Consider the following 22,641-nt stretch of genomic DNA (forward strand, 5'->3'; position numbering starts at 1 on the left):
GGTAACTTATATTAATGGGGGAAATAAGAAATTAAGAAGAGTATTTGTTTTTTTTTTCCTCCTTTTCTCTCTTTGTCCTTATGTGTCTTTTCATACGATTTGACAAAATTGTTATTAGATTAGGAAAAAAAAAATGGAGGTCAAAATATCAAATTTGGAGGTTCAATCAGGGCTTCTAATGTGGACTACTAAAATGAGGATTTCATGAAGACTTTCTAATCAACGGTTTGGGAGACCCACTTTTCGATTACATTACCGTAAATTAACCGTTAGATATTTATATATGTATGAGTAGATCACTTCTGAAAATTTTCTTCCAACTTGCTAATCATTCAGGAACCGAACTAGATCAAATCAATGAACGAACCAAAGTTGTCAAACCTGAACCGTTTATGTTTATAAATGATAAATCACGATTATGAATGCCATGAAAATTTTCAATTTGGTTAAAAAATTGCATAAATGATCTAGACATAAATATCTAAATATCTAACCGTTGATTTGTAGAAATGTGATCGAAAATAAATAAGTCTCACAAAAAAATTCTCATTTTAATGGTTCTCGTAAAAAACTCTCCTAGAAGTCTAGAACCACCCAAAACAAAATACACAAGAAAAAAAAAAAAAAAAAAAATCTTTTTAAGAGCAAGAGTGCCAATTGACAGTTTGACAGTATACCTGGTCCCCTAAAATAGTTGCCCCCTTACAAAAGCGAGATGGCTATAAATTGCTTGAGAGCAATACCCAAAATTCAGCATTTGGAAATCACCAGCTGCTCACACTCATTCTCCAACTCCTTCCTTTTCTCTTCCAACTCCAAACCCAAAAGGGTCTTTTCATCAATTCGAGCTTCAATGTCTTACGAGAAGGAGCTCGCTGCTGCCAAGAAAGCTGCCTCTGTCGCCGCTCGCCTCTGCCAGGCACTACTCTCTCTTTCTCTCTTCCAACCTTTTTTGCTTCGAAATTAGTAATATTTTTGTGTATATAACTGGAATTCAGGAACTTTTGGTAGATTGGTAGTGTTAGTAGCAAAACCCAGAACCAAAATTGTAAGTAGAGGATGTTTGGAAGCATGATACTGTGAGTTTAGAGGAACTAAAAAATGCAAAATATCGGTTTGAGCAAGACCCATGTTGTGAATATGCCCATTATTTGTGTATGATGATTATACGGGGTCAATATCAGTGTACTGATGATTATGTGTTTACGTTTAGTTTGCTGCTAATATTTGACAATGCATTCAAGAAAGCCTTTACCGCCTTCAGTACAATGATATTTAAAGCCCATATATGCATCGAAAGAGCAAATATGGTAATTGGAGTAAGCTTTGAAGCGCATGAGTTGTGATTTTAGAATAACTGAGAATGCTAACAGTTAGATTGAGTAGGACCCATGTTGTGAATACTCCCACGCTGTTGTCTTCGATGCATATATGGACTTTTAATGTACTGATGACCATGTTTATGCCTTTAGTTTGCTGCTACAATTAGACAGTGCATGTGATGTTGTATACAATCTCAACTCATGAAAGGCTTTCCCCCAATACATGCGGGGAGATAGTCTTTCTTATCCTCTGTACAGTACTGAATACTGTATCTTCTTATCATCGAAATATAAGTTTGACTATTTAGGACTGGAACTCATCATTTTGGAGAACATAGATGTTTCATTAGTGTACCTATACATTGATTTTACAAAAGATTTTGTTTAGGCTGGCTAGAGGATGTTGCTTTCCCCTTAGCTATCTTAATGCGAGGAAGAGGACAGCCATTGGATAAGGGAATGAAATTGAAGAAGTTACGAGGGGTTACTGCGAGGGAACTGAATTCTTGCTACACACAAAAAAGAGATAACTAATAGTTTTTTGCCTAAGGTTGTATTCCATTACAACACTTTAAAATCATGCCATTAAAGGGAGTGTTATTGTGCCACTCCCAAGTTTAGTCAGAAATAAAGGAAGTGGTTTCTAACAGTTCTAGTGCAATTGATCTAGTTGAGGCGCAAACAAAATACAGTTTGCTAAAAGGGCGTGACTTCTTTCCAAAGTGAATGTATGAATATGTATATGTGTAATGTATCAGTATGTGACCGTGTATAGACAAGGATATATTCGTTCAAGTCTGATAAATTAGTTGCTAGTTGCTTCGTGCACTTTCTCTTACGATAATATAAAAGGCACCTTGGGAATTATATGTCCTAACATATGGCCTTTTAATGACTACTTGTTTGTTACTTATGCTGTAATTAAACTTTTTATATATAATTCATGCTTAGCAATATCTCAGATCATTCCAAGTTGATTTCAGTTGTGTTTTCATTTGCTTCAGAAGGTACAACAGGCGCTTTTGCAGTCAGATGTTCATTCAAAATCAGATAAAAGTCCTGTCACAGTGGCCGATTATGGTTTGTTTGCGAACTCTTCTGTGAATGCTTTCAATCAAATGCAGTCTACTTATATACTATTGAGGGGTTTTAAAACCTTGATATTTAAAGGGTAAATTCCATTTGATATGCAGATGTATAATTTAGCATGTAGATTGTACCATAAGCTTAGCAATTGAGGATTTAAATTAGCAATTTTGATATTATAGATTTTCTAACAATTAGATCATACCATTAGCTTAGCATTAGGTGATTCCCCCATTTAATTTAGTGGCAAAGTTTGCTTGAATAGATTCATACTAGGTGTGTCCTGTCCACTTTATGGACACTCACAGGCCTTTATTTGACTGAGCATCTTTTCAATTTGAAAATAGAGACTAATTCCTTATCCCAAGAACCATTCAATGACAAAAAAACTGTATCAGCTATGACATTGTATATTAAAATATATTAACTTATAAAGTCCAAACTGAAGTGGTGATGTTTGGGATTCTGTGCTTCTTACACTTAGTATAGCTATTAGGTGTCATATAAAAGGAAACTGTCAATAACTGCCTTTCTTCTTTCTGTTGGTTACTTTGAAGGTTCACAGGCTCTTGTTAGTTTTGTTCTGGAAAGGGAACTTCCTTCGGAATCATTCTCTCTAGTAGCTGAGGAGGTGAGAGCATCTTTTTTATTTATTTATTTCTTATCATCCTTCTAGCTAGAATTGTTACTCTATCTTTTTTTCAACTTTTATATTCTCTCTAGGATTCGGGAGATCTCCGAATAGACAGTGGCAGGGAAACACTAGAACGCATCACAAAACTTGTTAATGATACTCTTGCCAACAGTGACAGTTATAGTGATTCTAATTTGACCACTGAAGATGTGCTCAGGGCTATTGACAATGGCAAATCTGAAGGTGGTTCTTGTGGCCGGCACTGGGTTTTAGATCCCATTGACGGTACCAAAGGGTAAGCTTCTGGACTTTATATTTGACAGCCTCTTATCATCTGTGAGATAAACGTAATGTAAAGCATTAGTTGAAGGTTGGGAAGAACACTAAAGATCGATTGAAATGGTATTTGGTTGATGGTTTTATTATGATTTTGACATTTTGTCTTGTACCCAGTCGATTTACAACTTTGTGATTACCCTTGCTGAATAGCTGCGTGTTATGTCTTGCATGCATGTAACTTGAATTGCTGAGTGTAATCTGGTTCTAAAATACATTTTGTTTGATGTTTTATTCCAGGACTTTATTATTTTCTGCACATAAATGTATGAAATTGTTTAAAGCTATTAATGTATTGGTCATCATGTCCCAACAAAAAAAAAAAAATCAATGTATTGGTCAACATGACAAAGTTTCAGGCCTAACAGATGTCCATGCATTCATTTACAATAATCTGCAATCATTTTCTTTTTGTATGTTGCAGATGTCTTATTCTTGGCTATTTGCAGACATCATGAGGGCTTTTATATTAAGGAGCTTTTTCAATGTGATCTCAAGCACTCATGCTTTTTATGTGGTTATTTTCATGACCATTTTTACACATTTATACTCTCTTTTAATTTGAAAAGTTCATGATGTGAAATAATATCTCCAGTTAAATAATCATTTGGTTTCATCACAAGGATGTCAATCCTCTATATGGAAAAGTTTAGTACATATTTATTGTGTTTCTATGTGTGTGATTTCCTGACATTTTTTTTTTCTTTTGCTTCTGTTTAGCTGGTTTTATTGTCATGTACTGCATATTATAAACCTGGCATGATGAGAGTATTATTGTTGGATTGTGCCATAGGTTTCTTAGAGGAGACCAATATGCCATAGCATTAGCATTACTGGATGAAGGAAAAGTTGTGTTGGGTGTCCTGGCTTGTCCAAATCTCCCCCTGGCGTCCATTAGTGGTGATAATCAGCAGTTTTCTCATGATAAAATTGGTTGCCTTTTCTTTGCAAAACTTGGTGCAGGAACATATATGCAGCCATTGGATGGTTCATCACCGCTAAAGGTCAGCACTAGATAATGTTTATTCATTATAGAAAATAAAAAAGAAATTGAAAAGTTAACATTAGGATTTTTTATGGTATCCTCCAGGTGCATGTCAGTGCTACTGAAAATCCTGAAGACGCCTCATTCTTTGAGTCTTATGAAGCAGCACACTCCTTGCACGGCTTGTCTAGCACCATTGCCAAGGTATTGCATCCTTGTTTTCTTCTTTACAAAAATAATTTTTTTTTTATTGTCTATCGAATATTATAGCTGAAACAATGTATTAATTAACAGAAACTTGGAGTCAAAGCACCGCCAGTTAGAATTGACAGCCAGGCAAAGTATGGGGCACTTTCCAGAGGAGATGGAGCAATATATCTTCGTTTCCCCCATAAAGGATATCGCGAGAAAATATGGGATCATGCTGCTGGGTGCATTGTTGTTACTGGTAAAGAATTCTTTCCAATACTCGATTCTTCCCTTAATTGTAATGGATGGGGCTTTGTAGGATAAGCTGCAAGCTTGAAATCTAAGCTTCCTCTTAGGAGAGGATGAAATTAATAGGTCTGGATTTGAGTTATAATGTTTAACTTGTCTTGGATCCAGATAAAGTTTAGATCATTCATTCCCGGAGATACTAATATTTGTTTCAAGCCAGTAATCATGGCTGTGTACAGAATAAGGCATTCAGGTAGAAAGACACTGTAAATGGGACTACATGGAGTAGTTCATGCACAAACTTAACAGGACAAAAGAAGTGCCATGAAAGTACAATAGTTTCTAAGTCAACAATTGGTGTCCGTTTCTAGTTTCCTGTAATTCCCAAAGTTATATAAAAACGCACGTCAGTTATGAACGCAGAGATGGAAGAAAGGTTTTCACATTCTTTTATTGTATGAATGAGGTAGCTGCTAAGTTGATGGGTGGTTACTTGAATCTTGAGTTCTTGATTGACTGAACAGACCATATATTAACAGCTTGAGGATTCTGTTAGTTTCATTTTATGTCTAGTTTGGGTAAATGATGTTTCCTTCAATGTTTTATTGCGCATGGAAACCCTTGAAGAATGCATCGGTGAGCTTATGGAACTTCCCCCTTAGGAATCTCTCCAGAAGAACCCTGGCAAAAGCTATTATGTGTTCCCAGTTTCTTAGCTGTATACTTCATAAATTAAAACTACGGAAAAAAGAAAAAAAATTGTTCCTGCAATTAACACATGTTTGTCATCATTTTACAGAAGCTGGTGGTGTAGTCACAGATGCTGCAGGAAATCCATTGGACTTTTCAAAAGGGAGGTATCTGGATCTTGAAACAGGCATAATTGTTACCAACCAGAAATTGATGCCATCACTCTTGAAGGCAGTTAAAGAATCCTTGGAGGAAGAGAAAGTTTCATCTTTGTGATTCTCTTTCGAGGTCCTAAACCTAGCATTTGGAGATTCACCTTTAATACTTGTCTAATAATAATTCTTGTCTAGTCGAGCACCTTTTGCAATTTCATGTTGTGCTAAAAAAAATCAACTCTGGAGGAGAACTCAAAAATGAAAGAATGAGTTCAGTAGAAGCATTTGTTCTTTTCCTTTGTGCTTTTTTGAGTGCTTACTCCTCTTCAAGTACATGAGCTTGAAATTATCAACTGTAGATGCAAAACAGCGTTTTTGGTATAAAATAATCTGAGATAACTATTCTCTTCTGGTTAGCATTGCATTTTCATTGTTCGTCCAATCTGATCTGCATCACTTCCATATTACGACTTTTATAGGCCTGCAAGCAGAGCAAGCTTAAACACATCTTGCAAAAGCCTTCTCATATTTCATCTGCATCATTCCTCATCACTTCCATACAAAGTAATCTGAGTATGTGGTGGGATCTGTCGTGTCTAAATGGCTAAATCAAAAAGAGAACAGAAGGACTGCTCATGAAGTGACCTGAATTTCATGGCCATGACTTTGATATTACAAAGAAACCAATTTGGGATTTACTATTAGTAAGAGTAGACTGCTGCCTAAATTCAAAGTCAATCATACATGGCTATCGGCTGGATACTAGGATAGTAGGACGGGTCAAAATGGATTTAATATTGAAATAAGTTGAAAACCTATTGAATTTATTAATGCCTAAGCATGAAATGACAGAGAACAAACACAGCAGATGACCCAAATTCAAAGTGTGATGGAATAAGGGGTAAATATTTTATTAAAGAGCTATGTACACTTCCACCTATGTACACTTACACAGGAACATCAGATGGGTAATCCTGGGGGTGTCTCTTAATTGTCTCTCTTAGCCGTTTCTCCTGCTCAACAAGATTGGAAGGAAGACAGTCGTATACATCAGTGAACATGTCAGCAACTGGTGGCTTCTCTACTTTTTCAGCTTCTTGGATTGCATGTAATATCTGCGACAAAGGTATGATGAGTGAGAAAGTTTCAAATTCTGGCGGCCATATCTAACTTTGGATCATTATCATATGAACGTAAATGATCAAAATCTGATCAAGTCAAAAGTGTGTTTCCTTTAAATGAAAGAAATCTTCTGCTTCTAAAGTCAAAAAGGGGCAAAACTACAACTCACAATAAACATATACAATAGAGCAAATAGCCAAAAAAAAAAAAAACAGTACAAGGATTCTGCCGATAAGCCTAAACAGCATGTCTCTATCTTTAGCTTGTAGCAATTTAATTTAAAAGCAGCATCTTATATTCATCATCATTCAACCTGCGCAGAATAAGTGACAGTTGATTTCTCTCCAGTTCTTACCTTCAGTTTAGCCTTTTCATAAAAGAAATCCCTAATGAAATCTCTCGACTTTTAGCATAGAACTAGTATTCCTACATGAAGGCACTGCCTTAACTATGGCATCACTGAAAGGTATCTATATGGAAGGAACATGGTGAACTAACACATTTTAGTTTGTTATTCTCAAGTTGCTTTCAGATAGAATAGAAAGAATTACCTGCTTTCTCGCACTGTTTCTAGCCTCTATCTCTGCCTCACCACTCCACCAACCATTTCTTTCAATCCATTTTCTAAATCGAGTTACTGGGTCTCGTTCCACTTTCCACAATTCAATCTCATCAACTGGGCGATACTTGGTCGAATCATCTGATGTGGAATGGTGCCCAACTCGATATGTTAATGCCTACCAATGGAAAAAATCAAAACTTAGAGCGGGATCCATCAATATGCCAAACAGAAGGACAGGAAAATCAGCAAAGCAAGAGACCTCTTCTTACCTCTATTAAGATTGGTCTCTGTTCAGTGATTGCCATTTTGCGTGCAGCGTAAACTGCACTATACATGGCAAGTGCATCATTCCCATCTACTCGGATACTTCGGATTCCATAAGCCCGACCTTTGACAACAACACCATCACCTGTCAATAGACACCAACCCAAAAATGAGAAAACAATGCTTGTTTCGAGTCATCAAGAGACTGTCTCCAGTTGAAGTTGTAAAAAATACAAGCAGGAAGAGGAAAGTACTCCGAAACTGGTCTGAAGTAGGTGTACTGATAGCCCATCCGTTGTTCCGACAAATGAATATAACTGGAGCCTCCGTAACAGCCGCAAAATTTAGAGCAGCATGGAAGTCACCCTAATATTATTAGAGTTATCAGGAAGAAAACAACCAAAAACCACAATCTCCTAACTGAAGGGCCTGTTACTTGAATGGGTTTCCTTTGTTTTTCATATCATCAGAAAGATTCATCCATTCTCTAACTAGACTATAGAACAGTAGATGCTAAATACATCAAGTATTAACTCAAGGATACAATTAGTAGCTGATTATGGGTAGTCTACTAGGCTAGGAGTGGGATAAATGCATTCACTTACTACAATATTTGAATTGAAAACAGGAGGTGCAGGTAGTTTTAGGTTAAAATATATTAGTATCTTGTATTTCACCTCACTTGTGCCACCATCACCAACATATGTGACCACACATGCATCTTTTCTGTCCATTTTTAGAGAATAAGCAACACCAACAGCATGTGGAAGTTGTGAACTGCAAATCAAATTATTTTATGGTGTGATTCTAATGATTTTAGTAAAAGACTTAAAACTGTTCTACATAACTCCTAAAGAAATACTTGTATCTTACGCCACGGTTGATGCTACAGTGAAGTAATTGTGCTTGTTAGACCCATAATGGATTGGCATCTGCCTGCCTTTCCCGTAATCAGCTTTGTTACTGAAACACTGGTTTGCAAATTCTTGTACAGTGAAACCACGCCATATTAAAACTCCTGGCTCCCTGTACTGCATGAAAGTTAAAGAAAACTTTGTCTCAAATCACTCTCATCCCATCTCATAAAAAACTACTGAAAGCTCTGATAAGGCAAAGGGAATTGAGATCTTAATGAGTAGGTTGGGTGCATATACAGCCACAAAGTATGCGCATAAGTGATTGAACCTGAGGAAGGACAATGTCATCAAAGGTGAGTGCTGCAGCAGATGCAATGTTGATGGCTTCTTCACCAACTGTAGTCAGATAAAATGAAATTCTTCCTTGCCTCTGTGCTTCGTAGAAAATGATGTCCATAGTTTGAAGAATCACCATGTCTGTATACATTTTTACAGCAACTTCCGGGCTGACCTAATTGAATTGGTAGTCCACAGGTCATAAGGCTCCTAAAGGATATATTTATGTTCAATAAAGGATAACTGAAACCCCTATTGCAAACGGAAGGAGGTCTACTACCTCAGCATAGTTGCTGCACATAATTTGCTTCCCATTGTCATCAAGGACCCGATAACAGGACTCCCGCTCCTTAGTCGTCTCAGATATGAACCTCATTTCAGGAGTAAACTTGACCTTCCCTTCTGGCAAATCCAAAACCTGCCAAAACAGAGGAATCTTTACTTGAGCAAAGTTGCATAAAGCACATCTCCACACCCCTATGCATTCTCATTTGCACTCAAAGCAAGTCTTCATGACCCCCACGTACACGTTTAACTCTCATATCGAAAGCTAATTCATTGAAGATGCCCATGAGCTATAGCATTACATCTTTCAGACATAAGAACAACTCCTAAATTGATCAGTACACCATAAGACATGCTGCAACACCATTTTGCCAGACTAAAAGCTAAAAATACTTAAAATGCTGTAGAAAGCAGATTGCACAAAACTGAAACAAAAAAGGGCTATCTTGTGATACTGATTGATAAATTCACCAGCAAAACAAAAAAAATGAAAAAAAAAAAATAACATCACAATCATCACTGAACCATTGTTCATAACAGAACCAACATTCATATAACGAATGACAAAGTTTCAAATTTGATTAGACCTGATTGGCATCAGCCTCGTCGGAGAGCGTTTCTACTTTGCCGGATTCAAAACGACGAGAGCAGAAACGGAAATGGGCCGGCGAGTTTCCAAACTCTCTCTCCGGGATTCTGAGGTTTTGAGCAAAGGAAACCGGAACCGGAGATTTGCGAGTGAAAGATGAACTCCAAGAGCTGAAATGGATAAAACCCAAAGAACCCATCTTGGACTTGAAACGGTTGATCATAATGAATCTTTTTCAAGAACTAAGCGCAAAAAAGGCTCGGAACCTTATTGGATAGGATCCCTCCTTCTTGCAATTATGTAAAACTAAACTTCTGATGGGGTCAGTTAAGGAAGATCATAAGGCTGCTTCAGGTTTTGTTATTAGAGATGATATGGTAAACCAATTCTAGCCTCTTCAAAACATATTGATCGATGAAACTCTAGCCGCTAAAGAGCAGGAATTCTTGCTGGTCTAATTCATCGTTACAAACAGGACTAAAATATCGAATATCGAGGAAATATGGATAGTCCAAAAAATGAAAATTTCGATGGAAATATAGAGAAAATTTCGATATAAGTAAATTTTCAAAAAAAATGATAGAAATTTAGAAAGTAACAAGGAAATCATTAATAATTTTCATGAAATGTTTACATGATCAGTTAGAGAAGTTTTAAATACACATCCCTAATTACTTAATACACACTACATACTTAATACACCACCCATTTAATTTATCGTTCTAATATTTTACTAAATACACAACCTAAAGTACCTAAAATATCCTTAATCTCAAAAATAATGAAATATCTTATTATTTGACTATATTAAGGCTACTATTTAATATGATTAGTATATTCTAGTATATTAATTAATGTTTTAATTTGTAAATGACCATATTGATTACTTGCGTTAGTTATTGAGAAATCCATAAAGATTTATTATTGTTCACTTTAAATAGATGCATATAAATATGTTTTGTATTATTTGAGTTCTCATCCACCAAACACCATGTTGATCAAGTATAAAATTATGAGTTGAACATTTAACTAAAACTATATCAGTAGTTTCTTCACAATGGCGGAACTACAAAGTTGTCATTAGAAGGGCCAAACAAATTAACAATTACAAAGTTTTTTCACCTGTGATGTTTTATATAAGAAAATTAATGGATTAATTATATCTCTTAGAAAAAAAAAGGAAATTAACTAAAAAATGGGATCCGTTTTAAAAACATTTAATGTCATTGATTTTGAAATTCTAAATATTATGGTTTCTAACCTCATTTAATTACAATTTATATAAGGAAAATTAAATTAGATAGTTTCTAACTTTATTCTTGTATTAAATTAGGAGGCCATGTATAGAAATTTGTTGTATTTATCTAACAATTTATACATAAATAGTTTAATATAAGGAAAATATGACTATTTTTTTTATTCTTCTAATGCATAGATGTCTGTTTTGGTCATTTAACCTACCTACAAAATCTAATTTGAAATATAAAATAATAGGGATGTGCATTAAGTGATTAGGGGTGTGTATTTAAAATTTCTCGATCAGTTATCTATAATATTTCAAAAAAAGTGTTTGATGAACTTAATTGTATAATGATTGTAGTAATTTAATTAGAGTATAATAAGATACACTGACTGACATGCCCTTTCAAAAAAAAAAAAGATACACTGACATGACAAAGATATGAAATTCTACATGAGAATTCTCAAAAATGATTTAAATAGGAGATTAGGAGAGTTAATTATTAATTATAATAATATTTTACAATTAAATACATATGTTAAAAAAAAATCGATCTTCAAATAAACAGAAAAAGAAGTAGAAAATGGTCCATTGAAATACATAGAAAAGTTTTTTTTTTTTTTAATAGAGCCAAATGTTTACTAGTTAGCAAATTAGATAATTAGAAAATTTATAAGCATAGAGGGAAAAGACACAGAGAGTAATATGTGACCCTATAAATTTTTAAAGTTTTCCTCTTTAGATGTTATCAGTTTAGTCAGATTGGATAAGGACAATGGCTAGTCTTCACGAGCCACATATCGCGAGAGGTGGCGATAATCTCAGAATTTAGCGAAAATTTTGAATATTTTCGAAAATATTGCGAAAATTTCGAATATTTCCGGAAATATAGTGAAATTTCAAAAATTTCTCTCGATATTCTCTTGGTAAGTCAAACATATATCAAGACCCTAAAAAAACAAAAATATTGCCGAAATTTTGAGAATATTATTAATTTTTCAGTCCTTGGTTACAAATTTATCCGGGTTGAAGGTGATTCTAAAGGAAAATTCCATGGTACATTATCTATGTACTGTAATAAGTAGTTTAGCTCGATACATGAGTAAATTATGTTAGACTTAACTTATCTCTATTTCTGCATACAGCAACTTTATGCATAAGTAAATTAGGTTGACTTGATCTCAATTAATCTACTTCTGTCTCTAGCTAGTCTACCTATGTATCAAACTAGTTTACTTCATGTATTAGTACATTAATATACAATAGACGATCTCAATTCTAAAATATTAATAGACAGTATAAACAATAGAATTTTGCATCCATGGAGAATAAGAAAACTACTCCAACTACTGAAGCTCTCTTCTCAATTCCAACACATTAGTTACAAACACATTTGGATAAAAGCAAACTTTCTTGCTGATGTAGTCACAAATGTTGGTGTACATACATGTACATTTGCAAGCATAATTAGCTATAATGGGCCACGCTCATTGTACCGCTAAAGGTACTAATTCCAACCAAAGGAATGACATACAGGTACACCGCCAGGCGGGCTACAACCTCAGCGTCGGATCACCCCCAGATCACTGCCGACGCGCCGCCACGCGCCGTGCCAAAATTGCATCAGTAGCTCCCAGAGCTGGGAACTGAAACACTTCAGTCCCACATCGAAAACAAAGAGAAGAACCTCCTCTTCCTCACCTATAAAAGGTTCTCTAACACTTCAGTCCCACATCGAAAACAAAGAGAAGAACCTCCTCTTCCTCACCTATAAAAGGTTCTCTCCTCTCTCCTCATTAATTACGCATTCAATACTTACCTACTGTTACTTTGTCAACATAAATACATTGACTAACTTAGGCATCAGAGAGTTGAAGACCGCCCAGCGCGGTCTCCCTCTGACGCCCCTTTGTATTTTACTTGACAGGTAGCGGAAGCTTTGAGAGCATCACAAGTATCGATCCGCCCATCGGATCAGCGTTAACAAAGGTTCAGCTACCGCTGAACTTTTAGACATTAACATTGGCGCCGTCTGTGGGAATCCTTGAACTAAAGGTCATTCCACCACAATCACCATGACTAACGGTAGCGGGGGAAACGCTGAAGAGCAGGCAGACCATTCCGCCATCCCCCAACCCTCCGACCCAGCGGTAGGCGTTAACCGCGCACTATTCACAACCCCGGCCAACCCCGGCGTTGGGGCAAATCCAAGCAGCAGCCGCCCGCCGGGCCAAGATCTCATCACTATGTACGAGCTAGCACTGGCGGATCTTCATAAAGCAAACAGAGAATGTGAGGAGGAGCGCAAGGAAAAGGCTGAGGCCCAAAGACAGTTGGCTACGTTGATGTCACGTTTTGATGAACTGAAGAGGACGCTGGAAGCTACCGCCAATCCAGCGCAAAGAGAACAATCACGTAGCACCAGGCGTAGTCGACCCGGCACTAGCACATTGGTATCGGGGCCAGTCATACAGATGCAGGTACCGCTAGACCCACCTGAGTTATTGGGGATGGGACCACCGCCCATCCCCCAACTAATGTTAGAGTAGGAGGCGGAATCACTGCCGCACACCAACCGCTCGGAAGCTAGGGCGAGGACTGAAGGCAATCCGCCTGCGCCGAGGCGCAGGCAGGTCCAGCAGAATATTCAGGCTGATTCCGCCGGCGATGCAACCGCCCAGATATTGGAAAAGATGCACCAACTGGAGCAGAGGTTGATCCGGGCGGAGTCGGGCGCCCCAGCGCCAACTCAAAATCCACTTTTCGCTTCCAGACCTGGGCCCTTCACCGCTGCGATTCTGCAAGCTATCAGACCAGAGTATGCAAAAACCCCAAAGATGTCGCATTACGGCGGAATGTCTGATCCCTTCGTCCACATGGACACCTTCAAGAAAGTCACCAACAACAAGGGATTTGACGACGCCACCCTGTGCCACTTGTTCAGCGAAACATTGGACAGTGAGGCAATGAGCTGGTTTTTCGAGTGTCCGCCAGGGTCCATTGACTCATTCCATGCACTATCACACGCCTTCCTCTCTCGGTTCATCCTATTGTCCGCCGGACATCACAACACAAGTCAGCAAGTACAAGAAGCCGCCAACTACGTTTAGCGGAAACCGGTTAACAACCTCGGATATGTTGAAACTCCGACTTAATTCTAAACGTCGGCCCTCCCTCGTTCGACCCAGCCTGATACTCCCACCCCTCTGTGGTGACGCAGAAGGTCCCCCACCAGTAGGACATAGAATCCCTTAGATTCTCGATCAGCTTGGGCGCTCCCTAGCGGCGGCTCAAGTTCACTTGCCCTCTGTAACCCTGGCGCTTCACATAGACCAGTTCGTAGAAATGAAGCACCTCCGCCACAGTAGGCCCCTCACATCCGGACAACCGCCACAGAGAGTTTAGCGCAAGCATCAACCGCCACATGTTGGGGCAAATTTGACCGAAGGCAAGGCCAAATTCGCACACCAGGATTTGAAGGTTCGGCACCAACGGAAGTGTCACTCCTTGGCGGAATATAGACTCGTGCACCGCGGCAAACACCTCCGGAAGAATAGACGCCTTCTCATCCACCGTCGGCGGGCGCAACTTCACCGAACCCGGCAACCGGAACATCCACTTCACCCGGTTGACGGCGGCAACATTCATCCGCCCTCCTGCCTCGTCAACGGCGGTGCCATCCTGGAGGAACCACGCGGACTCAGTGTCCTCCCCCGCCGTTTCTTCTCCTTCAGCGGAGCCGCTGGCAGCGCTGTTGCTTGCCAACCGCTCGTCGCGCCTAGTTTTGGCAGCAGCGGCCTCACCCGCCCTAGAGCTCTCTGGACGTGGAGCACGACCCATAGCTACTTCCCAAGGTATGGTCTGTAGCGGCTCAACCTCTAGCGGTTCTGGCAGTGAGGTTCCTGCATGGGCAGACGGACGCAACGAGTCAATAAATATTTTATCCGCCGCGCTGAACGATACGTCAGACCCGGAATCCTCACTGCTCGATATCTCTATGACGTTAGCCATCCCAAACCCTAAAACCCACACCAGTTAGCACAAACACAGATCTAGCCTATTCTTACATCAGTTATAGCCAAGAAAATCAGCAACAGTTTACCCAGAAAACACCAAAACAAGAACAAACAACCCCCAAACACTTAACCCAGATTCGACCATCTAGCAAATCTCGAAATCCCAACTGTGTCAAAAACACCAAAACCCATCCCCAAAACCCACTTTACACACTCAGAGCACACCAAACAAGAGCAGAACACCCCGAAATCAAGAAACCCAAAAACTGACATAAGCAAACACACAGAAATTCAATGGAACAGGGATGAGATTCAGAGAACCAACCTCAAACGTGAAATCTTTGGTGTGATTGAAGGCGCGTGTCTCCACCGGTAAAGGCCTCGTCCCCAAGATCCGATAACTCAACAAATTGCGTCCCTCGGAACTCTCTTCGCAAATCGCACAGAGCTTGAAGACGACGACTCAGGTTTGAAGTTTTCACAAAGTGTCAAATCTCGCTAAAGTTCCCCCCCCTTTTATGTCAACATCAACGCGTTCTAAGCCGTCCGCTCAAAAACGACATCACACACCAGCCGTACACGTGTCACAGGTCTCCACTTACTCTCCGGATTAACCGAGGCGTCGCCTAAGTTACGAAATCCATAATTACTAACATTAATGACGAGAAGACGGCCAGGCTTAGGAGACAAGCTAGCCTCCGCACGCTAACCCTCTACGGGTTGGACACGTGTCAACCACCACCAGACGAAGCGTCTGGTGGAAGTAACCACTTGGGACGAATTCACCAACCGTCCGAAGTCTCCGCTGAGCGAAACCCCGCCAGCGGAACTTCTCCCTTGCCATCTTCCAAGTGACGAAGTCTGCGCTGAGCGAAACCCCGCCAGCGGAACTTCTCCCTTGCCATCTTCCAAGTGACGAAGTCTCCGCTGAGCGAAACCCCGCCAGCGGAACTTCTCCCTTGTCATCTTCCAAGTGACGAAGTCTCCGCTGAGCGAAACCCCGCCAGCGGAACTTCTCCCTTGCCATCCTGCAAGCGGGGCGTCTTCCGCTACACACCTCTAGCGGAATCCCCTTCATCTTGCAAGCTGCGTGCTTTGTTCAGCGCAATATCGCTCAATAAAATACCGCCAGGCACGTCTACTAGACGCTGCTTCCTGCTGCAGTCAGCGGGGGGATATCCGCCAGCGGCGGATCCCGAGGCCACGCCTCACTTTGACAACGACCGCCACGCGGCGTTACAGTCAGACCGTCCCTACGGGACACGGGGACTAGTCAACAGTCTACGACGACCCTGATCAGGCACGTTGACCCCCATCACTTGGGTACTAAAGATTACCCAACACCCTCTGCTCCGTGCAGCTCCCCTCAACAAACAATCCGCCGACCATCCGGAGGTCTACCTTGGCCGGGGAGTGGGGGACTCCCTGGGGGGCCTAGCAGGGCCCCACCCGAAAGGGTATAAAGCGTTTGCTCACTAAAATCCATGGTTGACAACGCACTGACGCTAATTATGCTCTTGCAAGTCTAGCGGAAGAAAACTCTTCAAACCGCCGAACAACTCCCCAACCAAGATTGCCCTCCTTGACTGGGGACTTGGGGGACTTGTACATATGTACATTTGCAAGCATAATTAGCTATAATGGGCCGCGCTCATTGTACCGCTAAAGGTACTAATTCCAACCAAAGGAATGACATACAGGTACACCGCCAGGCGGGCTACAACCTCAGCGTCGGATCACCCCCAGATCACCGCCGACGCGCCGCCACGCGCCGTGCCAAAATGGCATCAGTAGCTCCCAGAGCTGGGAACTGAAACACTTCAGTCCCACATCGAAAACAAAGAGAAGAACCTCCTCTTCCTCACCTATAAAAGGTTCTCTCCTCTCTCCTCATTAATTACGCATTCAATACTTACCTACTGTTACTTTGTCAACATAAATACATTGACTAACTTAGGCATCGGAGAGTTGAAGACCGCCCAGCGCGGTCTCCCTCTGACGCCCCTTTGTATTTTACTTGACAGGTAGCGGAAGCTTTGAGAGCATCACAAGTATCGATCCGCCCATCGGATCAGCGTTAACAAAGGTTCAGCTACCGCCGAACTTTTAGACATTAACAGTTGGACATAATCAAAATGTTGTAAGTTGGAACTACTATTTTCGTCTTTCAGCTTCTAATGCTTTGTATCATGATCTTTTAGGTTTTGATTGTATTAGGAGATGCTATATTTAGCCTTTTTGAATGTTTTCTTGCTAAAAAAAAAAAAAACCAAAGCAGATGGTCCAAATTCAAAGTGTAAGGCCAACTCCAATAAGAGCTAGGGAGCTATATTGGGGACATGGCTATAATTTAGCCCCCAGAAATATTATTTTTTATTCATGAACAAGTGAACCATCTCCAGTACACTACACCAAAAATTCAATCAGACGACAGTTTTTCACTGTCGTCTGAGTATAGAGGTTGCTGTTGTCTATCTCAATGTCGTCTGATACATAATCAGACAATACCATAAAACTGTCGTCTGATAAAGTTTAGTACAACAGCAGCTACTATCATGTCTGTTGTCTGAATACCACGAAGAACAATAGCATCTTATATACTTACTGTTGTCTGATAAAGTTTAGTACAACAGCAGCTACTATCATGTCTGTTGTCTGAATACCACAAAGAACAACAGCAGCTTATATACTTACTGTTGTCTGAAGACTGTGCCAGACAACAGGGGCTTATATGCTTGCTGTTGTCTGAAGGCTTGATCAGACAATATGTACTTGCAAATCCCATTGTCTATCTATTATTGATACTATAGATTTCTAAAAAAAACCGTTGTTTGTTGTTTTGCTGGACAATGCCTTTCTCATTCTTTTAGTCCTTAAAGTATTATAGTTAGATAACTCATACAACAGTTTTTGTTAGGCATTTTATGATGATCAATTATTGGACAATAGTTTTTAGCTGGAATAGAATGGTCCGAGAGACATTCAAAAGACCTATATTCTGCATATATGGGATCCAAATGATAACCCAAAACACATTTATTTATGTAAAGATTCGATACATTCATCCATATATCCAACAAAGTCATTCTATCCCAACATTAACCCCCACGATACTTGTCCATAAATGTGATGCACATTAACCCTGCCTAAATCTCACAAATATGTGAAAACAATGCACCGGCAGCTTTAAGTACATCCTTTTGTTTACCCTCGGTAAGAACCTGCATATAATAATGTAGAGATGAGTGAATACATTATAGCAGATAACCGGTCATTCAGAAGGGTAAGATGAAAAGAATTGTTATCTTCCTTATAAGATCAGGTCAAAACTTCCATGAATGAATCTTAAAACAAAAGTTTCCATGATCGATGATCAAACAACTCGAATGCTGTTTCCCGTATGCAATTAGAAGACTAATATACTATCAAAGATCAATTTCATGCAGCAAACAGAGATGCTGCTAGAACTTTTGTGGGCAAAAGAGATATACCTGAACTAGACTTAATTCTTGCAGGGATGGAAACTGGAAAGGACATTGTAAGAAAATCAATTAAATAGAATCTGCTATCCTTTGGAGGAGAAACAAGATTAACTGTAAAGAAGTAGAAGTAGGCCAAATCTTTAAGTAGAAGTAGATCTTATATTTTGACTTACAAAGATTTGGTGCAATTGAATCTTCCAATATTGACTGAGAATAGGTGAAGCAAGCTTTCCGAACACATATTAAGAAAAACAGAACGAAGATTCAATTTGACAATCAAAACAGTAGAACAAGAATCAAATCAATAATTCAACTTTTTAAAAGAAAAATATAGATTCAATCATTTCTGGCACTTTGTACAAAACCATTTGCTACTTTGCTAGCACTCTCTACAAAACCATTACTCCATTTTCATTTTACAACAGATCATCCAACTATATTACAACTAGGTCAGTCCACTACAACAAATCAGCAGAAAAAGAAAAAATAGCAGTGAACAATAGAACAAAGAATCAGTAAATGCGAGAATTGACGAATATGAGGTGAATACCATTTGGAAGCATTGACAATAAGTAGAACATTCTCCTTGTACACACTAAGATCCACATCGTTGCCATTAGCATCCTGCATTAACAAACTTAACAAGTCAACCATCAAAGGGACTGCAAACTGATTGAATATGAAGCTTTACTTTGACAGTGAGATCATAAATTGAATATCACTAGTCGCATCATTCCTCATTGTCTGACAGGAAATTTCAGCTATGCATTTCAACAAACACCTTAGGCACAAGAAACCCAGTGTTCTATTTTCCAAGAAACTGAGATAGTTTAACACCCAGAAAAGTACTTAATGTTTGCAGAAAATTATGCTGCAGAAATCTTAATGCATAGAGCTAACTTCGTGATGACATAAATCCTTCGTACGAACTCCAAAAAGAGCAAGACTGATTTCATTTGAAGGATGGGAATGCCTACTTTTCAAGTATTAATTGGTGCTTTCAAGAAAGACTGGACATAGAAAACTACTAAAGAGACCGAAATAAAAAGACAGTATTGCTGTGTACAGAAATTCCTGCAGCAGACCTGCAACTTTGAAAAATCATAAGTAATTCTAGAAAAATTGTTTTTAGGAGATTCCAACTCTGAAACGATCTTTAAGATGTCTATTGCAATTTGTAAGAAGCTAATAATTTCAAGTTCCCAACCTAACTGTACAGTTTTCAGTAAAAGTTCAACTGGGTCAGAAACTCAGAAACACAAATTCACATTTGCAGAACCTCTTTTCTACCTTGAGTTTTAACCAATGAATCCTAAATAGAAGAGCTGGAACTTAACAAAAACTAACCAAAAGACTCAAAATCAATTGAAAGATATCACCAGTTAGACAAACATAGCAAGGATTTTGGAAAAGAAGGAACTTATGGATCTCTCTGCCCTGCTCTACCAAACCATCCACCTTCATTCCCATATCAATCGATCTCTCTCCAACTTTCAACACCACAGAACACAAACTGGAATTGAAAACAAGATTGTTGTAACTGAATCCTTCTAAAAGCAAGGTAAATTAACAATTAATGGAAGTGCTTCCTAACTGAGGAGATGTAATTATATTTGTGACTAGAGAAACTAGAGAAGAAGTTCAATTATAAAGCACGCACCTAGAGAAACAAGAAACCCCCAGAAGCGAAGACGACGCTACAGCTCCACCTAAAGCACGCACCAGCTAAAACCAAAACACAACGAACCCAATTCTGATTTCAGCATAGTCAAAACAAGATGAACACCCAACACATAATTGAATATCCAAAACAAATAAAGGTAAACCTTCTCAATGTTCATAATCAATTCTCACTGTATTAATAACCTAACTTAGACGAAAGTGTAATCGCTGTCAAACACAACAATGAATGAGAACAAAGAGAGTGGATAGTTTGAAGGAGAAGGAAGACAGACCTTTGTATCTTATGAATTGGAGTTGACACTCGAAATTGGTTCTGAAGGTTTGGAGTTATTGCTTCGGCGGCGGCAGCGAAATTTGCATGTTACCAAAACTGGCACATACACTTAATAACATATTACAGATAGAGAAACAAAGCAGCATACCAAAAGTCCAAAACTGGCAGCACGCCAGCATACCAAAACAGATGCTTGATTGATATTATTTTCATACCAAAACAGATGCAAATTTCATCTCAATTTATACAATGAACCATTTGTCAATTCTGTCAAACACTTAAACAGCAAATAATATGTTCTGGGAATATTATTTTTGGGACTAATGCGTTAATGTGGGAAAAAGAGGTTTCAATTCCCTGCAAACCAACTACGTATAACAGAAGGTTCTGTTACCTTTTATCTCCCTCGATCAACGCCATCTCTTTCTTCACACGGAATTGCACTTCATCACACATGTGGCAACTTCTTTCATCTTTCTTCTGATGGAAAAACACGATAGCTCTTACTAAAATGAAAATCATCAAGTGGATATATCTAACTTGGAAATCAGATTAAATGTCCCTAAGACTTACAGCGCAGTCTGTTTTCCATACAACACCTCAATCATATCTCTACCATTGCAGTGAGCGAACTCTGCGGAGGACACGTGATGGTCTTCTCTTCTCCACAACCGGAATAATATTTTCCATTAGCTGCAGCATCAATACATAATAATAGTCAATTCATAATTAATAACCACAAATTTTCTAAAAGAAAAGAATCCCTCTATCTTTCACCGAGTTTTCATCTAATCTCCCTCATATGCACAGATGATAGGAATTAATCAACAATCACGGGTAAAAGTCACATGTCAAATCATGAATTTGCTCAGAACTTGAAAAAAAGGAAACTATTATCGTCTACTTCACTTATAAACTAAAAATTCACGGACACATTATGAAAAGAAATCACAAGAAGAATTACATCTAACCCCCTTGATTACTGCAGATCCATTAATCTTCACTATGATTTCAAAGCAACTACTGATACATAGTTACACACACACAGAGATAGCAATAACAACTATGAAGAAAACGGGAAAAAGCATAAATTATCGCCGCTTTAGAGCTCTGACATTGCAGAAAAGATATGAGATGGAGGTAATAAAATAATGGTCCTGTGGGATGCAAATCATGCAATTTGAATCAAGATTGAAGAAAGCCGAACCAAGTAAGTGAGTAACCAAGCAATTTACCCAGAAATCCCGAAATTGAACCCAGCTTGAAGAATCTGAAATCGAAAACTGAAATCGAAGTATCGAACCCACAAATCTGCTTGAGCCTTGAGGACATCTGCTTTGCTACTTGAATTCAGAATTGAAGAATTGAAGAATTGAAGAATTGAAGACTGAAAATTGAAGACTGAAGTTGGGAGACTGAAAATAGAGCACCCGATACCATCACCACACCAATCACGCTGAAGTTGGGAGACGTTTGTGCATCCGCTAAGGTGAATAGGATCAGACCCACCACCAGAAGGATTGCAGAAACGTACTCATGGAGGAGGGGAGGAGCCGTCGCCAACTCGCCGAGGAGGTCAGGAGGAGGAGAAGAGTAGGAGACGGAGAGGGAGAGGGAGAGGGAGAGGGAGATAGTGAGATACCTCGAGCCTGGAGGCGGAACTCGGAGAGCGGGAGAGGCGGAGACGGGTTGCTGGACAGAGTGACAGACTCTCCAACCCCGAGTTCGGCGGCCCTGCAACAGCCGAGGTGGATGAGGGAGAGAATCGAACAGAGGCCCTGCAACAGCCGAGGTTGAAGCCAAATTGGGCAGGTGGACCTGTACAAGACCGCTTCCGATCCTTGTATCGCGGGACGGCTTCTTCGTTCTAGATCTTGGAGTGGATGCAATCCATCTGAGAGAAGCTGATGGCTGAGGATTGAGGGCTGAGGATAGTGAGTATATTGAGATCCAGTAGTGATAGCTGAGGATTCGTGAGAGAGTTGGCGGTCACTGGTCACTGGGTGAGAGAGAGAGAGAGATGGCTGAGAGTACTGAGGACTGAGGGTTGGTGAGATCGAAATTGATTTTGAGAGAGAAGCGGGAGCTCGGGTGTTTTGGTCGAATGGGGAGGGAAAAAGTTCAATTTTTGATTTTTGTCGAAGTGTTAAAGCAATATATCAACCCTAGCTAAAAGTCAGCTATTGTATCGGAAAAAACAAATTTAAAACTCAGACGACATCAAATATAAGAGCAAATGCACCGCACTGATCTTGGACGTCCAAGACCAGCCAAAATGGCAAAAA

The 22,641-nt window shown here is 39.4% G+C and overlaps 2 protein-coding genes and 1 long non-coding RNA gene across 13 annotated transcripts; 1 reads left to right on the forward strand and 2 right to left on the reverse strand.

Moving 5' to 3' along the window:
• The first annotated feature begins 682 nt into the window (after window positions 1-682).
• LOC133724585 (SAL1 phosphatase-like) lies at window positions 683-6,062 on the forward strand. Its single transcript, XM_062151344.1, has 8 exons — window positions 683-919; window positions 2,327-2,402; window positions 2,966-3,039; window positions 3,132-3,337; window positions 4,172-4,382; window positions 4,469-4,567; window positions 4,658-4,811; window positions 5,601-6,062. Exons 1-8 carry the CDS (start codon window positions 716-718, stop codon window positions 5,765-5,767), a joined length of 1,191 nt encoding a protein of 396 aa, XP_062007328.1. The 5' UTR covers window positions 683-715; the 3' UTR covers window positions 5,768-6,062.
• A 381-nt stretch (window positions 6,063-6,443) lies between these two features.
• On the reverse strand, window positions 6,444-10,120 carry LOC133724584 (2-oxoisovalerate dehydrogenase subunit alpha 2, mitochondrial-like). Its single transcript, XM_062151342.1, has 9 exons — window positions 9,660-10,120; window positions 9,068-9,205; window positions 8,780-8,962; window positions 8,468-8,625; window positions 8,272-8,371; window positions 7,849-7,960; window positions 7,600-7,739; window positions 7,320-7,505; window positions 6,444-6,761 (listed from the first exon to the last, which is right to left on the reverse strand). The coding sequence occupies exons 1-9, from the start codon at window positions 9,882-9,884 to the stop codon at window positions 6,594-6,596; spliced, it is 1,410 nt and encodes a 469-aa protein (XP_062007326.1). The 5' UTR covers window positions 9,885-10,120; the 3' UTR covers window positions 6,444-6,593.
• A 7,794-nt stretch (window positions 10,121-17,914) lies between these two features.
• On the reverse strand, window positions 17,915-22,501 carry LOC133724586 (uncharacterized). Of its 11 annotated transcripts, XR_009853785.1 has the most exons (7): window positions 21,592-21,981; window positions 20,930-21,049; window positions 20,060-20,836; window positions 18,950-19,912; window positions 18,573-18,626; window positions 18,409-18,441; window positions 17,917-18,138 (listed from the first exon to the last, which is right to left on the reverse strand). It is a non-coding gene; the product is annotated as an uncharacterized LOC133724586 (long non-coding RNA). The 11 variants fall into 11 exon arrangements; XR_009853786.1 differs by having other exon boundaries at window positions 17,916-18,138; window positions 18,573-19,912; window positions 21,592-21,982; XR_009853790.1 differs by lacking the exon at window positions 18,409-18,441.
• Between the last annotated feature and the right edge of the window lie 140 nt (window positions 22,502-22,641).

Source organism: Rosa rugosa, chromosome 1 (genome assembly GCF_958449725.1).
Source record: "Rosa rugosa chromosome 1, drRosRugo1.1, whole genome shotgun sequence".
In the NCBI taxonomy this organism is placed as follows: Eukaryota; Viridiplantae; Streptophyta; class Magnoliopsida; order Rosales; family Rosaceae; genus Rosa; species Rosa rugosa.

Bases quoted from the DNA above. Each gene is read 5' to 3' on its own strand.
- LOC133724585 (XM_062151344.1), top strand. From the start codon at position 716: ATGGCTATAAATTGCTTGAGAGCAATACCCAAAATTCAGCATTTGGAA. The intron at 3,338-4,171 runs GTAAGCTTCTGG...ATTGTGCCATAG, and splicing joins CCCATTGACGGTACCAAAGG to GTTTCTTAGAGGAGACCAAT. The intron at 4,568-4,657 runs GTATTGCATCCT...ATTAATTAACAG, and splicing joins TGTCTAGCACCATTGCCAAG to AAACTTGGAGTCAAAGCACC.
- LOC133724584 (XM_062151342.1), bottom strand. From the start codon at position 9,884: ATGATCAACCGTTTCAAGTCCAAGATGGGTTCTTTGGGTTTTATCCAT. The intron at 7,961-8,271 runs GTGAAATACAAG...TAATAATATTAG, and splicing joins GTGATGGTGGCACAAGTGAG to GGTGACTTCCATGCTGCTCT. The intron at 6,762-7,319 runs GTAATTCTTTCT...CCTTTGTCGCAG, and splicing joins GAAACAGTGCGAGAAAGCAG to ATATTACATGCAATCCAAGA.